Here is a 27,065-nt window from a genome sequence, read left to right on the forward strand (position 1 = left end):
AAAAAAGCTGGGAGCAGCAATCTATGTTAAAGCTCCTCAGAGTCACTCTCCCTCTCTTTCTTGTTTCCTTTTTCTCTGTTCTTCAGCTGAGTTGGCCTGCTGCTGGTTTGTATCAGACGCTGGAAGGTGGCCCTTTGCCACCATTCCACTGTAGCTCTTATTCTCCAGGAAGGGACCATCAAGCAAGGCCAGAATGACTAACAAAACTGAGCATGGCCTCCGCTCTTCCCTCCTCTCCTCCTTCTCCCCTTCCTCCTCTTCATTCCTGTCTTCCTCCCCTTCCTCCTCCTCATGCAGACCCTGTGTGGTTTTCTTCGACAAGGCCTGATATTCACAAATCTGCAGTTGCAGACATTCAGAGACTTCTCCTCCACTTACAAGTGTCCTTCACTTTGTAAACCGATGCAAGAGACAGGACGCATACAAGTGTTTTCCTCGTGCTTGTGGATGATGGTTTCCAGAAGTCATCCCTACACAAGAATTTTTCAATAAAGCAATGCTTATGTGCAATAGCAAGTCAGTCCTGAAAAAAAGGAGTTAATCCACAGTGTAAACCACCCAAACATGTTATTTACTTCTTCAAGGCCCATCTCTGTCCGGTCTGAGAACGTCTAAAGGACGGGGCCCTGGTCTCTTTGGCCAGGGGGCTGTGCTCACCTTCTATCCACTACTTCTGCTCTGGATGCTGCACACCAGTGGGTGAGGAGCTCAGTGATCTGCATAATTTTCACTGCACCAGAATTGTACTCATATAAAGAAGTCACCGAGTAGGGGAGAGGGAAGACTAGCAATACTATGATTTCAAGACAGAAGCTTATTTTAGATTGTAATGTTTCTAAAGTCAACTTGTATCTCAAAACCTTGGAATATATAGCTAAATAGTAAATGTGTAAATAAATGATAATTTGTTGTCCAAACCAAACATATCTGAGAGTAAAAGGAGATGCTACTAGTAATTACCCTGAAATAAGCACTGTAAACCAGTATTGACCCAAGCGAGCCAGGGCGTACATTCACTCTACTTAAAATTTTAGGTTCCCTTTTGAGGCAGTTCATTCATCTGATATTATTTATTGGGTGCCTACCATATGCAAGGCACCATGCTTGGCATTTAGCATACAATGTGTGAAAAGTAAATATAGCTCTTTCCTTTCTGAAGCTAATCTTACAATGGGACAGACAGTTGGTAAAATGGAACAAAAATAGATGTGTGGGTACAAATTGAAATAAGTGCTATGTTAATCAACGCAGGCTGCCATAACAAAATAGCATAAATTGAGTGGCTAAACAACAGAAGTTTACTTTCTTGCCATTCTGTAAGCTGGAGATCCAAGAGCGAGATGCAGCATGATTGGATCTTGTCAGGCAGGGGCATCTTTCTAGCCTACAGAGAGCCATCCTCTTGCCATATCCTCACATGGCACATGGGTGGTGGTGGTGGGGAGAGAACAGAGAAAGAGACAGAAGAAAGACAGAGAGACAGATGAGAGAGGGAGAGAGAGAGAGAGGGACAGAAACAGACAGAGACAGAGAGAGGGGAGATCTAATATCTCTTCCTTTTCTAAGGATCCCAGACGGATCAGGCCTTCACTCTTATGACCTCATCTAACATTAATCATCTCCTTAAAGACCCTATCTCCAATACAGTCAATGGGGAATTAGTGATTTAACATATTGGAGGTAATTTAGTCCAGAGCAAGTGTTATACTGGAAAAAACAGAATGCAAGTTCAAGATGTCAGAGGTTTTACGTGTTAGATTCAGTGACAAAATTCCCATTTCTTCTAATAGTACCTGACACATAGTAAGTGCTCAATAAGTAACTGTTGAAACAGAGACTAAAGACATACTCTGATTTATAACTTTAGAAGGGAAATTGGAGCATAACAGAAGTGAAGGAAAGAGACCTGTTAATAGACTTTTGGTGGAGCTGCCCATACAGATACCAGTGTCTTGGCCCAGGATGTTGGCTGTGCAGATGGAGAGAAGTGATTAAACTCAAGCTCTATTTAGGATGTAGAACTGACTGCATTTATTGCTGCATTGGCTGTGGAGAAGGAGGAAGAGGACGGAATTACAGAGAATTACAGGTTTCAGGCTTGAGTGATGAGGTAGATGAGCGGATGATAAGGGATAGATGGGTAGCCAGGAAGGAAACAAGAACCTTGTTTGGGGTAAAATAAGCTTGAGATGCCTGAATGATAAGTAAGCAGAGATGACACCTAGGCAGTTGGATATGTAAGTCTCCAGCTCAGAGGGCTATAGTGCATGCTTCCTCTTACCCTTTGTGAAAAGCAGGAATGCTGAATCTTATAGTCAGTGGAATCTCACAGTAATTATTATGGCTAATATTTACTGGGCTCTAAACTTGAGCCATGTACTGAAAAAACTCTCTGTTCGTGCAACTTCATTTAACTCTCGCAGCTACTTTTGGACTTTTATCATTTTCATCTCCATTTTACAGACCAAGAAACTGAGTGTTACAAGGTGAAATGAAGTTACTTACCTGAAGTCACCGATGGGAATTGTAGGTTTTCTCACTAAAACTGTTTGATTCAGAGCCCGTGCCCTGTATAATTGACTTCTTTTCTCCCAGGTGGGAGGCTTTGGATCCATTCACTACACTGCTTCCAAATTATCATATGATTTTCCACCTCAGTTTGCTCACCTGGGAAATGGTGGGTCCCCTTCAATTCCACCCTCCTGAATTGCTGAGCTCTTTTATAAATCCCATCGTTAATGCAAGCCTTTCAGAGATGACACCATGATGACGCCCAAGCTGACAATTCATTTTAATATGTATGAAAAGGGCAAATCTCTTTAAGAGAAGACCCAGCACAACAGCTTTCATAATCTGAATTTTAATTGGACAAGAGGGAAGCTCCTTAAAACAAATGTCATTCTGGGCCAAAGAAGGTTCAGAATTTCAGCTTCATTTTATCCTCTGATGATAAGTGGGGCAGTCCAATGGAGGGAGCCAAGAGTGCTGGCGATGCTTAAGTAACATTGAAGTAGCTTCTCCTTATGTCTGTCCCTGGGATCACTGGCTTCTACCTACCCTGTCTCGGTGATGCACCAGCCACCCGTCATCAGATGGCCCTCACTCTTCTGAGAGTGACAGAATGTATGCTTTGTCCTGTGATCCGTGGATGCCCTGGATCTCAGAAAGGACCTCCTGACTTGCCAAGGTATTACGCTTTGGACACTGGCTCAGAGCCATCATTTGGGGCAGTGTGGCTCTTTTGGGGGCCTCTGGTAAAGATGGCTAATTTGAATTTGATTCTGACATGCTAATGAGCCATTCCATTCATATGCGTCAGATTTGTTTCTGATTAGATTAAGCTTCAGAGAGAGGAAAGAAACAACCACTGATTAAAGACATAAAAAAGGAAACACTTTAAATAAGTAAGTGGTTCATCTTTATAGAGCAAAGTATAAATTAAACATAGTCCAGAGGTTCAATTTGAATGTGAGCAAGCACGTCCACAAGAAGAAGGCATCTCACAGCAACTGAAAGGATTTAACCCACCAGAGAAGACTCCTCAATGGACGGGCCCAGTTGTTAGAGAAAAATGATTCTCAGAAGTTTGGATTTTAGAAAATTGCTCCCCAGATCCCTGTGAAGTTCAAGCTCATTGTCATTTTCTGGCAGAACCTGTGATGATAATGGGGCCAGAGAGAAGCGTGGGCCAGGGATTTAACTCCATGGTTCCTCTGCCTGCCTCGCAAGCGCAGGCTCTGAGTTCAATCCCCCATACTAAAAGAAAAAAAAAAAAAACAGAGAAGCAATTAAAGTAGACAGCACAAGTATCAATTTGGAATTTGGCAGATACTCCCTTCTCTGAGCTTGAGCTTCTGCAGAGTTTTATTCTATAGAAACATCGAGCCTTGGACTGGTCCACCTTCCCAGCCTCTCATAATGGGAAGCTGTAGGGGTCAGCACCACCTAGATTCTGTCTACTGACCAGGCTGAAGGTGTGGCTGCAGCCCTGGTCTCCCCAGCCAGCTCACTCTCTACTAGCAGACTTGCCACAGGGCTGCCATCTATGACTTACTGAGGAACCCAGGGCTGTGTATGACCTCCAAGCCACTACCCTCTCCTCTTTCATGTTTGCTGGTTTCTCCATTGGTTTTCTGCCCTCCAATCTGGCTTTGACCTTGAACTAGATTCTCACCAACAGCCAGTCTTGCAATGATCCTTACCATGCCTGCCCCATGCAGCTCCTTCCCTCCCGCTTAGGACTAAATATGTTGTCTGTATTCTGAGCCTCTAGTGAGGCTTTAAGGGGGACCTATGCCCTGGAATTGGGAGCACCCCACATACGCACCATGCCCAGGCCCGAAGCTTTCTTCTGCAAAGCCCATTTGAAGCACTGGCTAGTGGTTGCTATAGAGACCAAACCTCTCCAGGCACTTTACCCCTTGATACACAGACAGCATCACAGACTGCAACTGCAGGCTCCAACCTCAGAGATTTAACCCAGGAAAAGTTCATTTACTTGCTCACCTCACCTTCCCTGAAGAATGGGAGGCTCTGCCCAGCAGCTTTTCCCCTGGTGGCAACTTATAGATTCAGGTTATTTCTCTTATGGATTCACCATCTTTGAACCCATATTCTGGTTTAAACATCCTGTGGAAGGCATGGATGATAGAAGGAAACACAGGGAAGACAATACCGGATACTCTCCTACCTTGTTGAGGAAGGGGCAGGTGTCACATTCTCTTTTCATGTCTTTGGGATCTGGAAGATGCAGAGGGTCACCCAAATGCTGATGAGCACCAGGCGCATCTGCCTACCCTTGAGAACACCCCAATCCCAGCGTGTCAGGGTCTGATTTCTTCCTTTCCAAATATGAAAATTGAGGAAGCCATGAATAGGCTCTGCTTACTTAGAACCACTAGAGCTGCCTTTTGCTCTCAGTGGCCTCACGGTGACAAAGCAGTCCTCAGAAAATTTCCTTCTCTGAAATCCTTTGGCCTAATCTTTATGATAGAGCATTGGGATCCAAGGAAAAGTGGGGTCGTCGGTCTGTGATGGGCCAGCTCACTAGAGTGACACCTTTGCCACTGTCCTCTGACTACTCTGGGTTCCCTGTAGGCAAGCAGCTGTTTCTCTGCATCCCAAATCCTAGCAAGACAGCCTTGTAAGTCTTTTTTCATGAAAAGCCCCTAGACTTTCCAGCCAGTTTGTCTCTCCTTGGAATTCTGCCTGACAAATCCTTCTGCTGCCTTGGAAAAGTTATGAAGGGCTCCTTTCAAACGAGGAGCTGCTTCAAGTGTGTCTTGGGACTGACCAGTGTTCAGTCCCTTTCAGGGATACCTTCCAAGAAAAAGCATCATGATTCTCAAGGAACAATTCAGTCAAGTGGACACTTTGGAAGAATTCATTGCAAGAAGAGTCGTTTTGAGAAACTGTATCCCCAGGGAGTGTTTTTCTGTGGGATCTAATGGAAGACTAAGCATTGTCAAAACTATTTCTTTTTACTTTAAAATTACTAAATAACTTCCCTTGGATACCTGGGAGCACCAAGTAAAGTACATTGAGGATAACTCAGAACAAAAGCCCAACTTTGCTCTCTCAGTCTTGCAGTAAATATTGTTGGAGCGCCTCTTATGAGCTAGACTCCTGAATAAGTACTAGAGCTCCCTCAGTGACAACAAGGCAGCCAGGAGCCTTCTCCTAGAGTTAGCAATTGCGGGCCAGTCACAGGGGGGAAAAAGTGGATCTCACTTTTTTTTTTTAATTTTATTGAGTTTATTGGTACATTTTAGGGATACAGTACAGTTACATTCATTGTTGGGATCATGTAGCTTTACATGGCAAGTCTTGATTCTCATTTTTTCCCCTTACCTCTGCCCTCCCTTCACCCCCTCCTTGGATCTCACTTTTAATCAAGAGAGGTTTCAAATTAGAACTGCAGTGAAAGATAATTTCATTTTAAGTTGGCTAAAATGGAATCAGATGGACAATGTCAAATGTTGACAAGGATGTGAAGCAATATGAGTGCTGGGTGGCGGTTGCAACATGATTTACACAACTTTGGAGAGTTTTTCTTTCCATGGGGAAGTTGAATGTATGTCTAACCTGTGCTCCAGAAATGCTACTGTAATGTAAATACATGGAGCACTGCACACTTTTGGGTCCCAAGAGAATCATACGAGAATGTTCTGAGGGACACCATTTATAATATTGGAAACAAGCCAGTCGACCAAAAGGAGCATGCATGATAATTTGCTGTATATTATACAAGGGAACACTAGGGTGGAGAAAATAATAAGGCAAGAACTAAGTTGCAGAAGGCACAAAATATGACTGTATTTACATAGGGTTCGAAATCAGGTAAAACTAGACAATGTAATTTAGGTTTATGGCAAGAAAATTATTAGCAAAATTCAGGACAATATGCTTCCTTTGGGGATAAGGAGGGACTCACAGAGGTTTTCAAAAGATCCCCGAAGCACTTTTTCTTAAGTGAATGTGGTAGTAAACATTTATATTGTGTATCATTGAGCTGTACCCCCCCTCCCTCTCCCTCTCCCTCTCCCTCTCTCTCTCTTTCTCCCTCCCTCTCTCATTCACACACACATACACACACACACACACACACACACACACACACACACACACACACACACAAAGTTATCGTAGTTGCTGTGCAAGAGGAAGTACAGGTGATATAAGAATGCGTGGCAGTCATTCAACCAAAATCAGGACAGGGTAGCAGGTAGGAATTAACAAACCATGTAGTGTATGTGTGCTGGGGAGTAGGGGTTCCAGTAAAGGTGATAGGAGGAGGAGAGGGTCAGTGATCCATGAACATGGTATACTGCAAGGGCTAAGAGAAGTTGCTGTGACTGGATAGTAGAATGTAAGAGGCTGCAGGGAAAACAAGAGGCTGCTCTCAGAGATCTTTTTTTTAAAATTGAGTTTATTGGTACATTTTAGGGATACAGTACAGTTGCATTCATTATTGGGATCTTGTACCTTTACATGACAGGTCTTGGTTCTCATTTCTTCCCCTTATCCCTGTCAGAGATCTTGCAGAGCTTGTTAAAGATTGTCATCTTTGTCTAGACATTAAAGGTTACAAATGTAGAGCTGAAGTACATTTTCAGTAAAGGTTCTTTCTGCACATTGTTTCCTTCCCAGCCCCTTTTTCTGCCTCATGCCCTTGACCCTGGCTTGCTGGTGGCCTCTGACTTTTGTGTTTACCATGTCCAGTTTGACCTCTTTCCCTGTTATTCTTATATATAGAATCAGGACTATAGTGAGGTGAGCAAGGGTGCAAAACTGAATAATGCCTCAAGAGTAAGTGCCCTGCCCAGGCTGTCCGTATGTTTGTTTTCCTACATCTTTGACCCTGCCACCACTCTGTAAATGAACATTTGGTCCTCTTCCAGCTTTCCCAGTCCTTAGCCTTGGCTGCATCCACCTTGTCTTCCTTACCCCTGCCTCCCCACTTCTGGATTTCCACTCTTGTCTCAGCATTTCACAGCCAAGCCAGGCGAGACAGCTACACATAAAAAGATAATTAACCAGATGAGCCAAGAAATCAGGACCACATGTGTGGTGCAAATCATGTGTTCCAAAACCTTGGAGGAACTGAGCCAGACTGGCTTTGAGTAGATAGGGAGTAGGAAGGAAGCTTTCTGAGCTAAGAAAATAGGAGAAATCGTTTGCCAAGAGCAAAGAGCTTATTAAAAATCATAAGGAGATAGCTGGTTGTGGTGGCACATTCCTGTAATCCCAGAACTCTGGGAGGTTGATACAGGAGGATCACAAGTTTGAATGTAGCCTGGACAACTTAGAGACTTAATGATATTCTGTCTTAAAATATTTTTTTTTCAAAAAGCCTGAGGATATAACTCAGTGTGAAGGCCCTGGGTTCAATGACTGGTACTGAAGGGCAAAAAAGGTCACAGGGCGATAAAAGGTGGAAGGAATTTGAGATATCATCCTATGTAGTTGGCTGTGAAGTATGAGGCTGAGGTATTATCATCCCCAATTTCTTTCCCATGATGAACATAACTAGTAGGTGGTGCTCTGCTTCTTCTTTGAACCTAGAGAGTCTCAGAATTCATTTCAACGTAGAACGACATTAACAGGAATAGACTTAACATAGGAGTGTAGACTCATTTGTTACTTCTGTCATAGACGGTGGAGTGATCACAAGTCTTTGAACGGCACAGATGTTCAAACAGTATCCTGTTGCCTTGCAGTGTACCCCAACTTACAGCTCTGTTGGTTGTGTCTCAAATACTGGGAATCATTTAAAGTACTAACAACAAAACTCATATTCAGAGTTCAAAATTAGAAAGGATGGCTCTAAAGCATCAAGTTTGGCTCCTCCATTTGGCAGGCAGGGGAGACAGACTGAGAGGGAGAGCTGTAAGTGGCACACAGACTCTGCCCTAACCTTGTACATTGGCTCCCTGTCCTGGGAATGAGAAAAGGACCCAGCTTTCTGAGAACACATCATGTGTCTGACTTTGCTGGTGGGAGCTTTTCATACTGAGCCTCCTTTAGACCTCACGGGGAATCACTGTTACCAATAAAATGCCGCTGACATCTGAAAACAAGTCCAGGTCAAAAGCTAATATGTGACAGAGCCAGAAATCAAACCCTCTCCACCAGTTCCCAAGATCCAAATGTTTCCTTGCAGTTCAAGAAGGGTGCTACAAACTATTTCAGAACTGCTGATAAGGGAGATTTGGCTGTGCCCTGGTACTGGCATTTGCAGTTTGCTTTAGGCCTGGGTCACATCTGGGGGATTGGCCCAGTAACACATCTGTATGTATATCCAAGCACTTCTCTACAGTGATTTTCTGGTTCCCTAAGACAAAGATGTCTGCTGTGGGCCATGCTCATTTGATGACTTCCTGGGTTTTATGACTTTAATTTAAGTTCTGCAGCCAAAGTAACTCTCTTTGGTTGTAGCAGTACACACTTAAATGTCAAGAATTTTGCTGAAGAACCATGTAAGCCTAAAGGAAGCCATTGTGTTCAGTAAAATCTGGCTACATTTTATGTTTATGGCCTTTATGAAGGCATCCCACTGAGCTAGTTAAAAACTATGTATCTATTGGCATTAAAAGCCTACGATTCTCAAATTCACATATTCAAATAATAGTTATTGAATATATTCTAATTGCCAGGGCTGACAGAGATTGTGATAAACACACAGGCATAATTCCTGTTTTCATGGAGCTTACACTTTGGTTCAGTGAGACAGATATTTAAAGGATAAATACATAAAGTGCTCTGAAGAAAAAGGATGGTGCACTAAAGGTATTTAGAGGCTGACAAAGACTGGGTGGACAAAGACATCAGTATTTGAGTGAGGTAACAAGTGGGTGCAATTATTTCAGGAAGATGGGCTGGGCTAGCAGGTGCAAAAGCACAGAGACAGGAAAGAATTTGATGTGGCCAAGAAGCATATTGCTCTGTCCTTGCCCAGAAATGACAGAATCCAGCCTTGGGCTGATAGCCACCTGGTACTCCTACTGCCTATAAGACTCACTGCATGCCTTCTCCTATGGTCTACATCTTGTGAGCTGTTCCCTGAGATTTCTTTTTTTTTTTTTTTTTTTTTTTTTGAGGTGGGGGCAGGTACCAGGGATGGAACTCAGGACCTTGAATTTGTAAGGCAGGCATGGTGCCACTGAGCTAAATCCCCGGCCCTCCCTGAGATTTCTTGATCTTCATTTCTCAGCCATTCATTTGGAGCCCACATCCCCTTCCCTCTCTCCTCTTGATGTTCCTGCCTACTGGAACTCATAGCCCTTCTGGCCACACCTCCACTCTATCCAGTGGCCCTGCTTCTGTGACACAGTCGTTCCTATCCATCAACCCATAGGCTCCATCTGGCTTGGGTCTGGATCTTGTATCCATTATGAATTGTCCATTTCGTGGGTCAAGGCCAGCTCCCTTTTTCCTGCTTTCTTGTCCCCTGTCCCTCCCAAGCCTCCATGGAAGCTTCATGGTGTCATCTTCCACACCATTCAGATGTCCAGGATTTTCTTTCCTATCCTGAGATCAGCTATGAGTAATACTTTGGGGATTCTCTTTGGGGGTCAAGCCTGGTCAGTGGAGCTGCTCATCACCCAGAAATCAGTGTGATTGGCAGCATCCAGAAATGGTGGGTTCCATGCCATGTCCACATCTGCTCCAAAGCCCAGATGCCACCAGGAACCCATCTGCTATATCCAAGGCAAATGCTTCCCTCTGTCCATAGCTGAGTTCTGCAAAAATGCTGCACAATAGAGGAGACTGCAGATGTCTGTTGTTAACAGGTACTGAATCTCTGAGGAGGGAGCATATGTACCCTGTCCTCTGCAGAATGTTTTGAGGGAAGGCAACCTGTCCTCTGCAGACTGTTTGACCTCAAAAGTGTCTACAGCAGAAACCAAATAGCATCAATTGTAGTAATTGTTATAAAATAATCACAGGCACAGATAGGAAATTGCAATTTCCTTGTTGCGGGAATTCTAGCAGGGGCCTATGCAGTATCCCTATCATGCAAGTTTCTTAGGTGAGAGTTAAAATTGCCTGTGGGCACACCGTGGGGCCAGAACTGGCTGAGATACCCTGTCCTACATACATGTTTTCACTTTCTAGACTCCATCCACATATGCATGAAGCAGCCACAGGGTTAAACACCTACCCACAACACATCACCCTCCACTGGGTGGAGTGGAGGCTTGGGAGGGTAAGTAAAAACTTAAACCCAGCTCCCACTGACCCCAAAGCTGTGCTGTTAAACACAATGTTCCCACCTGGCCAGATGCCCCACCCCCCTGGAAACCTACAATCTGTCCTGGGCATCATTTAGCACTTGTCTGAATGAGAATGTGATGAAGAGCTTATATGACATTTTGAAAGAGGAAAGGTGATTTTAAAAAGTTCCAACTGTGCTAGGTCAGGAAAATATGAGGCAGGGACCGTAGACAGACTGACCTGGTTGAAAGGCACACTAGGAAATGACCATGAACTGATACCCAAACAATGAATTGAGGAAGCAGAGTACAGTGGGGTATATCATTGTGTGTGCAGACAGCAGTTAAAGAGAAAGCAGGTGCAGAGGGAAGAAAAAATAGTCAGCATGGCTGCAGCTCTGAATACACTGGGGAACATAAGCATAAGGCAGGAAGCATGGATGAGGCCAAGCCCAGATCTGGGTGTGTGCTGGGAGGAAAGGTGCTGGGAAGGGATGTGATCCAATCACACCTTCAAAAGGTCGCTTTGACTGCCGTGTTGCAGAGGAGATTGGAAGAAGATGGAGCAAAGGTCTCAGTTTGTTGGAGGCAGTTGCAGAGTGCATGAAAGATGACCATGACTCAGACAAGGAAAGTGGCCTCATGGGTGGGAAGAGGCAAAATGTTTCACATTCTCCCCGTATGCACAGGTCTAGTGCCTGGCACACAGTAGACATTCGGTAAAAAATGTTTGTTTCCTTTCTATTGGCCCTCAATGTATGACAACCTCAGGTAAGTGATAAATCAGTAAATTTCCATTCAATTCCAACTGTCCGTACCCTACAGGAAGCCACTGGTGTGACTTGGATCAGTAAAAGAGAAGGTATTGTCTTCCTAATTATCATAGTGAGATTAAGTTAAACCCAATGCTCCATCTTGGACCTAGTCTTCTTACTGTTGATAGGCATACGTTATACATGCGAAATTTATTCACCAAACTGTCAAATGGAAAGTACTTAGCAAGTGACCACGCTTTTCCACAAAGATCTTGATCACTGTCCTTCAGAAGCCACATATATCAGCTCTGACCAGGTATTTCAGATTCAGCTCATACTCACCAAGCAACAGCCATGTATATTATATTGATTGACTGACTGAGTACCGATCCCTTATTTATTTATTCAGCAAGTACTTACAAATTACCTGTTACTACCTGGCTTTGTGTTAGGCACTAGAAATGAGAAACAAATGAGATACTCGTTCTGCCCTGTAGCAGCACACAGTCAGTGAGGGGATGACCTGGTGAGCTGTGATAACCAGAGCTATGGGGTCCAGAAGAGGGAGAGATTGGCTCTGCCCTGAGAACCGAGTAAAGGTCTCACAATGTATGGGCCCATGTGATCAAGGTCTTGAGGAGTGATTTTTTTTTTCATACAAAAAGAACAGGAAAATCTTGGAGGCACAAGAGGGTATGCATGTTCATGTGAGGACCATTGGGGGGTCAGAGTAGTAAGAGCTTCAAGACACTACCCATTAAGACTTAGAATGTACTGTCAGTTTTCTTCATCTTTCAAAATCATATTGCATACAGATTTACCAAGACTGGTGAGAAGGTGGATGCCATTCCCTTCTTTGCAGCTCTCTGCAGGAAAGATGGAGTAGGAGAAGGGTGTCTGGTTCTTTCTCTGTAGTGACCACTAATCCTTGTCTGAGGCTCTGAGGTCCGTTTCTGGTGGGAGTTCCTGCTGGTTCCTTATATTAAGGACTGCTGTAGAGACCATCATCAAAGGTTTTGTTAGCCTCTCCTCAAAGACAAGGAGAACCCAGATCTTTGGTGCCCAAATGTCTGATCTCTTCTTTGGCCAGGTGGGGGTCGTGGATGGAGGAAGAAGGTACAATTAATTATTTACAAAGAAACCCATGGCAGTGAGAATGAAGCCATGAATTAATGGCCCCATTAATTCCATTACTGTGGAAGGAGGTATCAGATACAGCTCATTCCCTGATGAGACGTGTGGAGAGACAAGGTGAAATGGGCTGGGTTTCTCTGTGCTCATGTTGTGTGGTGGTGTAGAGACAGAGTCTAGTCTGGCGCTGACAAGAGGCTCCTTGTCTTCTGCAGGTTTGGCAGTGTGGTGGCAGCGTGGAGGTCCTGCCCTGCTCACGGATCGCCCACATCGAGCGAGCCCACAAGCCCTACACAGAGGACCTCACTGCGCATGTCCGCAGGAATGCCCTTAGGGTGGCTGAAGTCTGGATGGATGAGTTTAAAAGTCATGTCTACATGGCCTGGAACATTCCCCAAGAGGTAAGGAACACCGGTGGGGCTGAGTTTCTTTGGGCTTAGTGGGCAAAATAACTGAAATAAGTTCTTCTTCCCATGGGTCAGAGTCTTGTCCACCATGCTAGAACAGACTGCTAACCCACAAACATCTACATGTAGAAAAGGACTGATTCTGAGGCTCTGAGCCATTTCTTACCCCTCCTAGCACCTGGTCAGCATGCTTTATGGAGAGCTTCTTCTCCCTCAGCTTTTGTAACCTCATTTTAAATTGTCCCCATGGCTCCACATTTCCTTCCTGCTCCCGGTCCCCAGCTTCTCTGACTCTGGGTGTTCATTAAAAATATACCAGTAATGATAAGGAATTCATAAAGTGCACCTTAATCTCCCTGTAGACTGGATTTAAGCTTCTCTGTTTAACCTCTGACCAGAGCAATAAGGAGTATCCGTACACCAGTAGGATTTATTGAGCCTGATGAGTGGGGGATGGATACGCTCCCACAGGGACCCTCGTAGGAAAAAGAAATTATTCTAGACACTTCTAGGCTGTTACTGACCTCATCACAGAACCTTCGTATTCACCACTGTCCTCTGTCCTTCTAGTCACCTACTCTTAAGAAGCGTCAGAGAAAAAGCAATGTTTCACTCGTGGTTTTGTTCAAACTTGTCACATGTGGAAATGACCTTCGAACGCTGAGGAAGAACTCGACAGATGCCAGCCATAGGACCCCAACCTCCATACCGGCTTGTTGGCCTGGAGTTCATTGCTTATGTTGCACTCTGTGTGACAGAACTGTTGACTGCATGACCTCTTTCTTTCCTCCCAGAGCTCTGGCATCCCCTTGGGAGTCCTTTGGAAAGCCTCAGCTCTCTTTCAACGATCAATTATTGCCTAAAGTTTCCATAGGAGGTCCCTGTACCTTGAACTTTCCACCAAGCTAATGTTTCTCTGGCTAAATTGTTAGAAAGCAGGCTGAGATTTGGGTGGGAGCTTTTGGCAACCTCTCTCTAGAACAACCATCCTGGAGAAGGGAGTGTGAGTTGGATTCAGACTCCTATAATCAGTGAGATTTCATCAGCTGGGAGAGAAAATGAAGAGCCAAGGAATTTCAGTCAAAGTGCAGCCAACCCTAATGAACAACTCCCAGATTTCATCACTGACAGTGAGGGTGTTTCTAGGGAAACCACTGTGCCTTTGGGGTATTAGATCACAGAATTGTGCATAGGGCACTGAGTCCTGCTGTGAGTGTCTCTTGGTGGCAGAAACTGTTAAGAGCATTTGGAAACTCCCCAGCAGCTCATCAGTGAACTCCAGGCTCTGTTTAGAGTTGGAGTCCTGCATCTGCCCTTCTGTCTGTCCCCCAAGGCTGCAGACATAACCCATTGCAAATAACAGATGTTGAAATAGACAGCAACCCAGTGAATGGTAGAGAAATATGTCAGTAAAAGTAATTGAAAAATGATGAAACTCAGTGTCTGCCTCTGACCCCTCAAGGAGATACTTCAGGCTAGTCAAGTTGGTGGGGGAAAGTGAGCAGATGAGAGGTGGCAATGCCGAGATAAAGCCATGGGTGGAAAAGGAAGGAGTCACTGTGTTTCCTAAAAAATCTGTCTCGAGTCCTCTGCTAGCTTCTCTGCCCAGATTCCCTCTTCCTCTTCTGAAGCTTCTGCAGAGTCAACAGATTTTCACTTTCCACTTATTTCTCAAGTCACATCCCAGTATGCGATCACGTACTGCTTTTGCCAAGGCCAGGATGGACGTCCTAACTGCCTACTATAACAGACATCTTGAGGCCTTTCATCTTTAGCAGTGCACCTTTTCCTTGAAACTTCAGTCCTTGGCTCCACGATTCCACACTCTCGAATGTCCCTGCTGCTCTCTAATCATCCTTACGGCTCCTCTTACCTCCACTAGTTGCTGGAGTGCTCCCTGGGGATGTGTCTTTGGCCAGGAGCCCCCGTCGCATCTCACCTCTCTGGGCGGTCACATCTGCTCTTGGAATTGACTACCACCCATATGTTGACAAATTCCTAATTAATATCACCAGCTCTACTTCAGACTTGCGTCACCACCTGCCAGCTGGGTATCTTTTCCTGGCGTTCCCACTGGCACTCAGAATGAGTCTGACCCAAACTGAGCACATCTTCTTCCCATAAGCCTGCTCTTATTCGCATCCTCTGCCTCAGCTTCCAGTGCCGCCACCATCTGCCCAGACACATGAGCTTGAAATTGATCCTTTGATCCACCTTCCTCTCAGTCCCATTCCAGCAATCACCAGGCCCTCCTTCCCATGCCCTCCTCTTCTTACATCTGAGTTCAGGTTCTGTTCCTGTGCAAGAGGCTCCAGCTGGCTCCCTGGCTCACGTCTTTCCCCCTTCGAATCTATATTCTACACTACCTGAAGTTACCTTTTTAAAAATGTACAGTAAACATAACTTTGGCCTGTTTAAAATCTTTAAACAATTCTCCACTATTTACAGAGTCAAGTGCCAAGTGCAATGTTTAGTTTGCATCTGAGGGGCCCATGCCCTCTCTTCTGTCTGTATCCCCAGCCTCACTCCTTTCCACACCTTGTTTTGGGATCTACATAGAGCACTGGATTGTGGAAACTGCCACAGCTCCCTGTCTGTACCATGCTGTTTCTCACCTCTATGCTTTTTCACTTTACTCTACCTTCTTAGAACTCCCACTATCCAGTGCTCTCCCTGTCCCTACCCCTACAGACCCTCCTCCATCCTTGCAGACTTGGTTCTGGTGACTGAAGAGGCGCAGCAATGCTCAACAACAAGGCCACACACCGAGAGGTCCTGTCTGACAGGAGACTTTGTTTAGGAGACTTTATTCAGGAGAGCAGATCAGAGAGAAAGAGAGAACAAAGAAGGGATGGTCCTTTTATTGTTTTAGGGCTGGGCTACTGCATATCTGTGAGCAAGTGGGCTACTTTTAACCTATCACATGCCATGTTGCCTTTTAAGGACTTAGCCTTGCAGAAGCTAAATTTCATTTCTCTAAATTATTGCGGCCGTAGGAAAAGGAAATTTAAGATAGTGTCATGGAGGCAGGAAGAACCCAGAAACACGGCCCATAATGGTGGCATCAGGTCCCTAACAGTAACCCTTCTTCTGGGCATCCAACCTTGCTGGAAAAGTGCTCTCCCTCCTGTACATGCCTCTGTCATTGCATGAGCAGCCTGTCTAAAATCTCTCTCAGTAGACCAGTGACTCTCTTATTCTGGCTGGACTTTAAAATCACTTGAGCTCCGCCCCTAGAGATTATGACTTATAATTGGCTTGGAAAGGGCTTCTGGAATCTGGTTTTGGAGAGCTCTTCCAGGGACTGTGAGGTCCATCTAGAACTTAAAACTGCTGCAGCAGATCATGGACTCCCAGAGAACAGATTGTGTTATCTAAATCTGTGTTATTGTTTTGCATAGAATAAGGCAGAGCACGTGGTCAGAGCTCACTGATGCATGACCTCGCTCTGGTCACGCGTTTAATCCCTTTCTCACTTGGTCAGTAATTCCTAGAAGCCAATCTGCAGAGCAACTGCATCAGAATCACTTCGGACACTTATGAGAAATGCTGATCTGGGCCTCACTCTCAGAGATTCAGATCAGTAAGTCTCTAGAGGTGCTGAAACTTGAAGAAGGTAATCCAGGTGATGGTGTAGGGTAGCCATGGTTGGGAAACACTAATTTAGCTAATTCTGCTTATCATTCCAAACTCACCTCAAGCATTCCCAACTCCAGGAATCCCTTTCTGATTGCTGGCCTCCTCCCTGCCAGCGTTCCACATAGTAAGCACGTTGAGGGCTTTTCTTCTGTTCCTCCTCATACTCTCTGCTTCCTTCTGTGCCTCACACTGTGTGCACAGTCTGTCCGTGGTCTGCATCTCCCTTCAGGCACAGACTGTGGCGGTCCTGCTTGTTCACACAGTGCTCAGGTCTCAGAGAGGTGCTTGGTAAAGATGAGTTGACAAAGAACGGAGAGGAGGAAGCTGCCTGCTCCCCTCCCCAAGTTGTCCCCAGGAGGCGTCCCACCGGCCCGTGATGCAGTGGTACTGCTCCAGTACTCTCCCCGGCTTTCTAACGCCCTTCCTGGGCAGGCGTCCTCTACCTGCCACTTGTGATTCACAGCACGGCACAGGGCTCGGCTTCTCGCCTGCCCCCTTACCACATTCAGTCTCAAGTTTGTGAGAAGCAGAAGCATCCTCAGGCTCTTGCGTCCTGCCCCTTTCATTGGAAATCACTTTGCTTATCAATACACAGAAAGTCAGCCTGCAGCAAGGCATCAATATTTTCTTAAACAAGGTTCAATATTCCAGAGCAGCTGCTGCTTCCTCTGCCCAAAGACAGAGTGAGGGCCAGGGATGCTCAAGTGGCCCTTTGGTGCTGGCCTTTCTGTAGGTTTTGTTGCAAGGAGTTTTGTGGCAGGAATACGAGCCCATTTTTGGCATGGCTAACTTTATGAGTTTCCCAGGGCTGTTAAGACAAATTACCACACACTCAGTGGCTTATAACTAGAAATTTATTATCTCATGGTTCTAAAAGCCAGAAGTTTAAAAATCAGTGCCAGCAAGGCCATCCTGCCTCTGATGGCTTTAGGGGATAATCCTTCCTGGCCTATTCTAGCTTCTGCTGCTTGCTGGAATTCTTGGTTTGTAGATGTATCATTCCAGCCCCACCTCTGTCTTCACATGGTCCTCTCCTTGCCGTGTCTCTGTGGATCCAAATTTCTCCCTCTCTGTCCTCTTATAAAGATACTCATAATTGGATTTCCAGCTCCTCCTAAATCCAGGATGGTTTTATCTTGGGATCTCAAACATTGTGTCTTTAAAGAAGCTATAAAGTCACACTGGGAGGTTCTGGGCAGATACAAATTTTAGAGGAGGAAATGTTTAATTCACTACATGAAATATTTGGCAAAAGAAGAAAATGTGTTCACTCTTTTCTCATAAGAGCCAAGGTGACCTTGTCTGAGGTCTGTATGTTTCTTGATTTATGCCCTCGCTCTGAAAAAGGGCTTGATGCAATTGACAGTAAATACATAGGGCAGATAAGCTGAGCCATTAAAACAGAAAAGCAAAAGTCAATTGATAAACAGGGCCGTGGTAGCGAGACATGTATGCTGCCTCTGGAGCTTCCTAGAGGTGACAGATGTATACCTGATAGATCACATCTCTTTTCTGTCTTAGTAGATCCTAAGGAGAGAGAAAAACAGTGCTCCAATCCTGAGTTAGGAAACAGGGTTTCTCCTTGGGAACTCAGAATTTTAGAACACAGAGGCCTTCCTGAGACAGATTCTGCAAATGGCTCCCTGTACAAGTGGATACCGTGTTAAATTGTAGTCATATAAAATACAAGGATTTGCATCTTGATTTTCAGTGGTGTTTGATGATATGCAGTGGTCCCCATCGATGCTGACCTCATATGTCAGAGTCTAGGCAGGAATTGCTATGGGGTGAGAACAGTGTATGTGGAAGAGTGCGCAAGTTAACTCCCCACATGGTCCCTCCAGCAGAGTGCAAATCTTGCTTGGGGGCACTGGTCATACCAACGTGGGGCTTGGGGCGAAGCTGCATCTCCGCCTCTGTTTTCCTGTGCAGGACTCAGGAATTGACATTGGAGACATCTCTGCAAGAAAGGCTCTGAGGAAGCAGCTTCAGTGCAAAACCTTCCGGTGGTACCTGGTCAGCGTGTACCCAGAGATGAGGATGTATTCTGACGTCATTGCCTATGGGGTGGTAAGGAGCCAGCTGCTTATGGGTTTCATGCGGATGCAGACAGAAGGGAATCCCAGGAGAAGCTACAGAGAGGAAAGGAGAAACAGAACCTTCTTTAGCTCACTGCACTTGGAGCGAGGCAGTAGTTGTGCTTGTTGATGGGGGCAGCAAGGTGACGAGCACAGATCATGGGATCTAGAGACAGATGTGCTTCTGATCTGGCCCACTTTCCAGGCCCACTTTCCAGGCCCACATTAAGCATCTTACTGTTTGTGAGCTTTAGTTCCTTCACCTACTCAATAGGATAAGCTAATACTGTCCCAGAACAGAAACAAGTCTGAGGTGTGTAAATGTGCTTTCTGTCTAAGATTACAATTCTTTGAACTTGATAAACTGGGATCCACAGCTCTTAAGATATTTTAAATGTTACCTGATTGGTTTCTGAATATCTCACCTGGTTTTTGCTGACTTATAGACTGAGCATATAACATTTTTATCTGTGACAGTTAGGCCTTTGAGACCACTCAAGCAGAAACAGAGAGGCAAGAAATGACTTGTCTCATTCACCCAGTCAACAGTGAAACTGAGTTTAACACCAGGTAGTACCATCCTGGTTCCTCACTTGGACTGGGTGCCCCCCAGACCTTTTATGTTATCCCAAGATGAAAACGTGAAGAACAGAGGCCTGTCTTTCGGTGCCTTATGGACTAAGTTCAAGATCTGCCTCAGTAGGGAATAGAATACACAGAGCAGCCACAATAGCCCAGAAGCGGGAAAAGCCCTTGCTGAGACTGGGCTCAGTGTTCTCTATGGGCCTCTGAACATTAGCATCCTAGGATTCTAAAGGACACAGACCCCAGGATCTCCCTGTCCCCCATCAGTCTCTATTGTTCAGGGAGCCAGTCTGTAGAAAAGAGTCTATCCTCTCATGACAGCCCCAAACATTGTTGGCACATCACAACAGAAGTGCCCAGCGGCCTCTTGCCTCTCAGCTTCTCAGGAGGGTGAATTCAGCGATCAGAAAAGACCTAAGTTGTTGGTGCCCAGCTATTGCCTGAGGCTTCACATCCTGCCATCACCATGGAAACACACTCCACTGCAAAGTGTTCATTGGTCCCCACTACCTCACCAGAATTATCCAAGGACTCAGCCTTCCTGATGTTCCATACTCTGACCCATAGCAAGCTATGGGTACTTCTTGGCCACTAAGAGGACAGTAGTACCACAGTGGCTCCAGAAAAACCATTAACTCCAAACCTCTGTGAGCAGGGGCCAGCTTCTAGACTCCTGTTCCTAGCAGGCGATCAGCTATAGCTGAACAAGATGAGCCAAACTCACCCAGAGAGGCAGAGGAAGCGGGGATAATGGAGGTAGATACATGTAGCCATTGCAATTCTGGGTCTTGGCCAAAGGTATTTTCATCTTCTAAGCAATAATGTCTCTTCTTGCACTTGTGTACAGCAGGTTTATCAGATAGTCCCTGATGCCAGACCCAGAAATGTTTTGTTAGTATATGGCATGTACAGGACTGGGATCTGGATCTGTCTGAGTCCATAGCATGGGCCGTTTGCACCCAGTCACCTTGAAAGTCATGCACATCCCAGAGGGCCAGGCTTCGTTAGCCATCCTGAGGCTGCTGAGGTCTCTGGCCGAGTTCTCTGGCCTCTGCATGTTCATCTGTCAGCCACAGTGCAGGGCGCAGCCAGCCTCACCGCCCCCACCACATTGTCAGTGTCTGGGCTCCTACATGAGCAGAGCTGCGCTTGCTTGTCAGGGAACATAATGAACTCTTAATGGGGGCAGTGGGGTGAAGATGGGCCAAACAGGATGCAGCCACAACAGCAAGAGAATTTGCTGGCTCTGAATTGTTCTTCCTGGTAATTAGTTTTATTCTAAAATAGAGAGACCAGATGTCTTTTCCGGGGCAGAGTTTCTTCGTTATCTTTTTCTCTTTCAATTCAAGACCAAAATACGTTGTTCAGGTCAAATAACTTGTGGGTCTCTCAATCAGGACAGCGTCAAGTCTACAGCCCAGCTCATTAATCCACTAACAGGTCTCATTAATGACTCCTAGAGACAGAAGGACCTGTGAGCCCTATGTGTGGGTGTGGGTGTGGGTTTCTCCTGGATTACTGAGCCCTGTGTTCTAGGAGATGGGATAGTGTGGGATGGGTCCCAGCTCTGAGGCTAAGAGTAGAGATGGAGAAGCATCTAGAAACAGATGTGCCAGGCTTCTGAACATTCGCTTTGCCGCTTACTTGCTGTGTAACCTCGACAATATGCAAAACCTTAATGGCTATTGTAATCTATCTCGTGGGGCATCTTTTACAGTTTTAGGATTATAGCCATTTGCATGATAGAAAGGGCCTGGGCTTCAGAGTAGACAGACTCCAGTTCTGCCACTTGTTTAACTCTGATGTCACTAATTTAGAAATGCTATGCATTCATTCATTCACTCAGTTTTTGCACGCATTATTTTGACAAGTATACCTGTCTTCTGTGTGCCCTGGACCAGGTGGTGCATGAGGTGTGACGAAAAAATATAGTGTGTGTTTACATTTTTAAAAATTACTACAGTGATAGATACATTGAAATTAATCTCCCCTCAAAATATTCATCCTCACCAAACACATTTATCCCACCATTATTCATGCCACTGTCTGCAGTTCTGCAAGTCCTTTTTCATGAGTGTCTGCAGTGTTACTCTCATGGCTGCCTCAGTGTCCTGAATTTTCCTTTCCTGGTCATTTTGACTTTGGGAGAAGAGCCAGAAGTCGCACAATGCCAGATTCAATGAATCAGATGGGCAAGGACACACCGTAATGTTTTAGAGGCCTGCTTTTCTGTTGAGTGGCACTGAGCAGCCGTCACTGTATTTTTTTGTTATCATATCTCATGAAGATACTCATGAAAAGGGTCTTCCAGAACTGCTTCAGAACATGGCAAGATGGATGGGGTGAGTGTATTCGAAGAAAGGTGAGAGTATCTTGAAAAGGATTAATGACAATGTGTCTTTTACTGTAATACATTTTTAAAAATGTAAACCTTTATTGTATTTCCTGATCATCTCTTATACAGAAGGGCAGAGACCCAGCCTGGAGACTAAAAATGGGGAACAGACCATTGAAGAAGCAGCAAGAATGCAGTATTCCATCGCTGCAATGAGAAAAATGAGGGTACTGGAGAAGGGCAGAGCCATGGCCTCACCCTAGTCATGGGTCAGGAAAGGTCTCCAGAGTTGCAGATAAACTGAAACCTAAACAAGAAGAGGTTTGGTCAGGCAAAGAGAAGGGCCGAGCAGAGGGCAACATGGGCAAGTGTCCACCCAGTGGGAGGGGCACTACACACAGGCAGCCTCACCTTGGTTTCTTTGCCCTTAAAGGAGAATATTACAGACCTGGCTGGATTATTTTGAGAATTAGGTGCAATTCATGTGGTAAGCACCTTATGTGATACCTGGCACATAGATGCGTTCCTAAAAGCTAATTTCCCTGAGTGGCTTTCAGGTAGGTTATAACAGTAATAATAGCAGCTAACAATTATCGCACATTTGCTGTTTGCCAGACCCTGTGCTAAGCACTTGTAGATATTGTATCACTTAATCCTCCTAACAGCCCTACGAGGTAGGCACTATCATCATCTCTGTTTCAGGGAGAAGAAAACAGATAGGAAGGTGTTCTGCTGCTTTGGATCCAGGACACAGCTAGATCCAGGACTCCATCTCTCCCCAGCACTTCAATAGACCACCTGCTTAAAGGGGAAGGGATGACGCAGAGCAGGGTAGACTTTATTTTTTTAAAAAAATAGCCACTGCCTCACCAGAGGCTAGTTTAAGAACCCAGGGAAGAACCTAACCTAGTCTCAGAGATCTCTGGATCTTTCTCTTAACCACAGCAAGTCATAATAATGGGTCACAGTGATTGGCTTTAGATGATGCAATCGTTGCCTCTCCATGAGCCACAGGACAGGTCTAAAGTGTCTTCTCCTGCAAAGGCAGGCCTAGGAGAGAGCACATGATGGGGGACTGCTGCCCAGATGCTTCTGAGGCCCTTGCCCGGGGAGTGGACACTGCTCATATGTACTTCTCCAGGAGCTCTGAACCGCGTGGGACTAAGCTGCTATAACCATAAAGGAGAGGAAACTCAGGAGAACCTGACTCTGTTTCTTGTGCCCTGTGAAGAGCAGGGTTTACACAGAACACACATGTGCCTCTGATATCTGCTCCCATGCCACTCGATGGGGTCTGTTCCACTCTTGCCACGAGCCCAGGGCTCTCTGTCTCTGGACTTTCCCCAGAAAGGTGACCCTGCTGTGGTCCATTGCCTCTGCCTTTCTGCATTCTGGTCTTCCTATTTCTGGAAGAGAAAACCAGTTAAGCTAGCTCAGGCTAAGGCCGGGGTTGGGTGAGAGTACCGTAATCCCCTCATAGGCACAGAAACTGGTACAACAGGACAGGGGCACGTAAGCTAGAAAGCCATTAAAGCAGAGCAAACACAGAATGGTCTCTTTTGTCTCATCCTATCTGTCTCATTATTTATCCCCTACACTTAGTCTCAGTCATTTCACAGTTCTGTGGCCACTGCCCACTAATCACAGTCTCCGCAGTCCATTTAGATTCCTGTCACAGGTTAAGGGAATGATGAGATGATCGAATTCCAGAGATAAGAGAGGAGCAAGGGGGAGAGACCCATTTATTCTAAACTATGGGCAGGTGCCCACAGGTCTCCTCAGCTGTGACTGGTGAGCAGGGCCATGGAGACCAGAGGCTGCCCTTTCTAAGCGTGGCCTTAGACTCTTGAAAGCCACTGTGCCTGGGGAAGTGGGGGAGTGATCACCATAGCACTGTCTTGTGTGTACACATGTGTCTTTTATCTTTGGCCAGACAGTTCCAGCCCCCAAAGCCCACTTGCTGCTTAAGGAGATGTGAATGTTTTCCCCTGAGCGTAAGGCAGTCTCCCCTCAAACTGCTATGCAAGACAAAAGCTGGTACCTTTGGATTCCAGTGTTCAAGAGCCCTTGGGTAGCTTAAGGAGATGCTGTCTGTCTCGGAATGCTTGCTCCCGAGTTAATGCCTTTGTTTTCTCTCTGGTGTGGCTCTCTCTTGCGATGCTCAGCTGCAGAATTCTCTGAAGACAGATTTGTGTCTTGACCAGGGGCCAGATACGGAGAATGTCCCCATCATGTACATCTGCCATGGCATGACACCCCAGGTGAGTCCTTTGTACTTTGTATGGCACCTGTGCTGGGGGTGGGGGTGTGACTGTCTGGTGTGGGAGAAAAATACCTAGATTCTGACCCAGCTGCCCTGGATTTTCATCAAGAACTACTCCTTCCACTCTATGGAGAGAGTCATCCCTGTCTTCCTGGAAGGAAGCTGAGAGAGTGGATGCTAGAAGCCTGGGATGCTCTGGAGTGGGGAGAAAGAAGAGGATACGTTTCTAAAGAGAAACACCTGTCTCCTTTGGGGAGGCGGTGGGTAAATCACAGTCCTGCTCCTGGCAGTCAAGCCCTTCCTCCCCTAGCAGGAAGGAGACCAAGTGTTCCCCAAGCTCCCTGATACAGCTGAGTCTCTCCAAGCGCCTTGTCATGGTGTTCAGATTCTCTCCTTTCGCAGATCATAGCTGGGGCTAAAATGTATAGCCAGAAGACTTCTTTCCAATCTCATGACCTGCTTCTGGTGGAGAATGAAGGATAGCTACCAGGAAAATAAGTCATCCTTAGGAATTTTCCATGTGTAGTCTAGGCTTGAAACACACAAAGAAGATGCCAAGACACAGGCAAGAGAGATAGTTTATTAAGAAAACAACGATATACAGAACTATTAATAACTATTAACAACTACATACAACCATTAACCAATAGCACCATGGAATGACATGTTGTCAACTGATAACATTCTCAGAGTTTACTTAACTCCAGAAGAGAACAGTGATTTTAAATTGATACTATCATGGATAGGTAACATAGACAGATATAGATAGCTATAGATATAGTTATGTATGTGTGCAATTGCAATTCTCTCTGTTCAAAAGAGGTACTATCTGCCTAAGGGCATGACTAAAGAATATCATAAAGTGTGTTACCTTCAGGATGAATGGTGAAACTTCCCAGTGACTGTCCAGTGAAACCCAACCACTTTTGTGGGCTGCACTGCTGTGGTATCACTGATTAACTACAGGTCAGCAGATCACACCATCCCCACACCACCTAATAGTGATGTAGCAGCTCATTCTTCACTGTTATAAAATGACATGATGATTTTGACTTGTTACTTCCTTTACATAAACTTTTTTTTTTTTTTTTTGGTACTGGGGATCAAACTCAGGACCTTGCACTTGCAAGGCAGGCGGCAGAACCACTGAGCTAAATCCCGGCCCCTACATAAACTTTTTATTGAAGTACCATATATGTGTGTGTGTGTGTGTGTGTGTGTGTGTGTGTGTGTGTGCATGCAAATATTAATGTATGTGTGTGTGTGTATATATATATATATATACATATACATATATCATACAAAAATGTACAACTTGATGAATTTCTACAGAGTAAGCATACTCATGTAACCCAGCATCCCAATTTTCAAAAAAATATGTTACCACCTGATATTGAATTTTGGATAGATAGGGTTATTTAGCACATACCTTCTTGTGTCATCTTCTATATTTATGAGACACATCTGTGCTGTTTCATGCAAGTCCCTTGCTCGTTTGTATGACTACGTACTGTTTCAGGTTATGAATATACCATACTTTGCTGTCTATCCTACTGTTGATGCATTTCCAATTGGAAGTACTGTGACTACTGCAGCAATGAATATCCTGCTCATGCCTTTTGATGCACATTTGTACTCATTTCTTTTGGATTTATACCTAGAAGTAGAATTATTGACTCATAGACCTGATGTATTTCACTTCTACAGACATTGCCTGTATTAGTCTGCTCAGGCTGCCACAACAAAATACCACAGGCAGGGTGGTTTAAACAACAGAAATTTATTTTTTCTCAGTTCTGGGGGCTGGAAGGTACAAAATCAAGAAGCCAACTTGGATTCTGGTACATGCCCTCCTCATGGCTTGCAGATGGCCTCCTCTGTGGGTGCACACGTGGCCGGGGGGGAGAGACGGAGAGAATGAACATGAGCTCACTCATGTCTAGAATTATAAGACACTAAGCCTACGGGATCAGGGTTCCACCCTTGTGATCTCACTTAACCTTAACCTGAAGATTTGGAGAAGTTTCGGTCTAACCACACTGGGAAAAAAAAATAAAAAGAAAGAGAACCCTTCTTATGAAGAAGACACTAAGGGTATGGCTCGTGATAAATTCAAATGGAGTGTGATTCACAGAATTTGTCATCCCAGCAGAAGCCAGGAAGGGGAGGTACAGATATGGGCAGAGAGGCATAGGAAGTAGGAGCGATTGAAGAGAAGTTGTTCTGCTCTTTGGATTTCCCAGTCCTAGGCCATGGAGTTAGTTATTCAGTTGTGAATGTACACTTTTCCTCAAGGAAAAGGAAGAAGTGGTGCCAAAGGCAATTCAGAGGTCATCGGGGCTGCAACTCCTAGCAAAGCCCCTGAAAGCAGTGATAGATGGTGCCCCCACCATCAAAGAGGCAGGGCGACCCCCACAGAGCCATGGGGCTGATCCTATCAACCTAGTGGGCCTGGAGGACAGAATCATTAAGCCAGTGGTTTTCCTCAGGCCTTAAGACCTATGGAATTCACTTTGCTAGGTCTTAGACTTATGTGGAGCTCATCATCCCTTCCTTCACTCTGATATCTTGATTTTGGAACGGGATCGTCCATCCTACACTTGACCCACCATGGTATTTTGGAAGCATATAAAATGTCTGTTTGGGGCCAGGGATTTAGCTCAGTGGTTCCACTGCCTGCCTCACAAGTGCAAGGACCCAAGTTCGATCCCTGGTACCAAATTTAAAAAAAAATCTGTTTTTATGGGCTGAGCAGGAAACAAATCCTGCTTTGGGATGAATGGTATCATCCAGTCTCACCCATACCTGACTTAGATATTTAGATGAGACTTCAAGCTTCAGAATTTAGAGTTGACGATGGAATGAGTCAAGACCTTTGGGGTTGTTGAGGTGGAGTGAATGTATGTATTTTGCATGCAATAAAGATGTGAATTTGGATGGACCAAGAGCAGAATGCTATGGACTGCATCATGTCCCCTCACAAATTCGTAAACTCCTGACTGTGGGAGGTGAAGAAGTAAATTAAGGTTAAATTAGATCATAAAGGGGAGTCTTGGTGTGATTACTTTTAAGAACTGACACCAGAGTGCTCATTTTCACTCTCCCTCTGCCTCTCCCTCACTCCCTCCCTCTCCTCCCCCCCCCCCCCCCCCCCCCC

General features: G+C 45.3%; 1 protein-coding gene across 1 annotated transcript in view; it reads left to right on the forward strand.

Moving 5' to 3' along the window:
• Galnt18 (polypeptide N-acetylgalactosaminyltransferase 18) overlaps positions 1–27,065 on the forward strand; it is a 328,098-nt gene that overhangs the window by 261,341 nt on the left and 39,692 nt on the right. Inside the window, exons 7-9 of the mRNA XM_010615263.1 lie at positions 12,817–13,002; positions 18,580–18,717; positions 23,811–23,906. Coding sequence (XP_010613565.1) covers positions 12,817–13,002; positions 18,580–18,717; positions 23,811–23,906 — 420 coding nt within the window. The remainder of the gene's footprint in view (positions 1–12,816; positions 13,003–18,579; positions 18,718–23,810; positions 23,907–27,065) is intronic.

The sequence above is a fragment of the Fukomys damarensis genome, unplaced genomic scaffold (assembly GCF_012274545.1).
Source record: "Fukomys damarensis isolate Sample0158 unplaced genomic scaffold, DMR_v1.0_HiC HiC_scaffold_16, whole genome shotgun sequence".
NCBI lineage: Eukaryota > Metazoa > Chordata > Mammalia > Rodentia > Bathyergidae > Fukomys > Fukomys damarensis.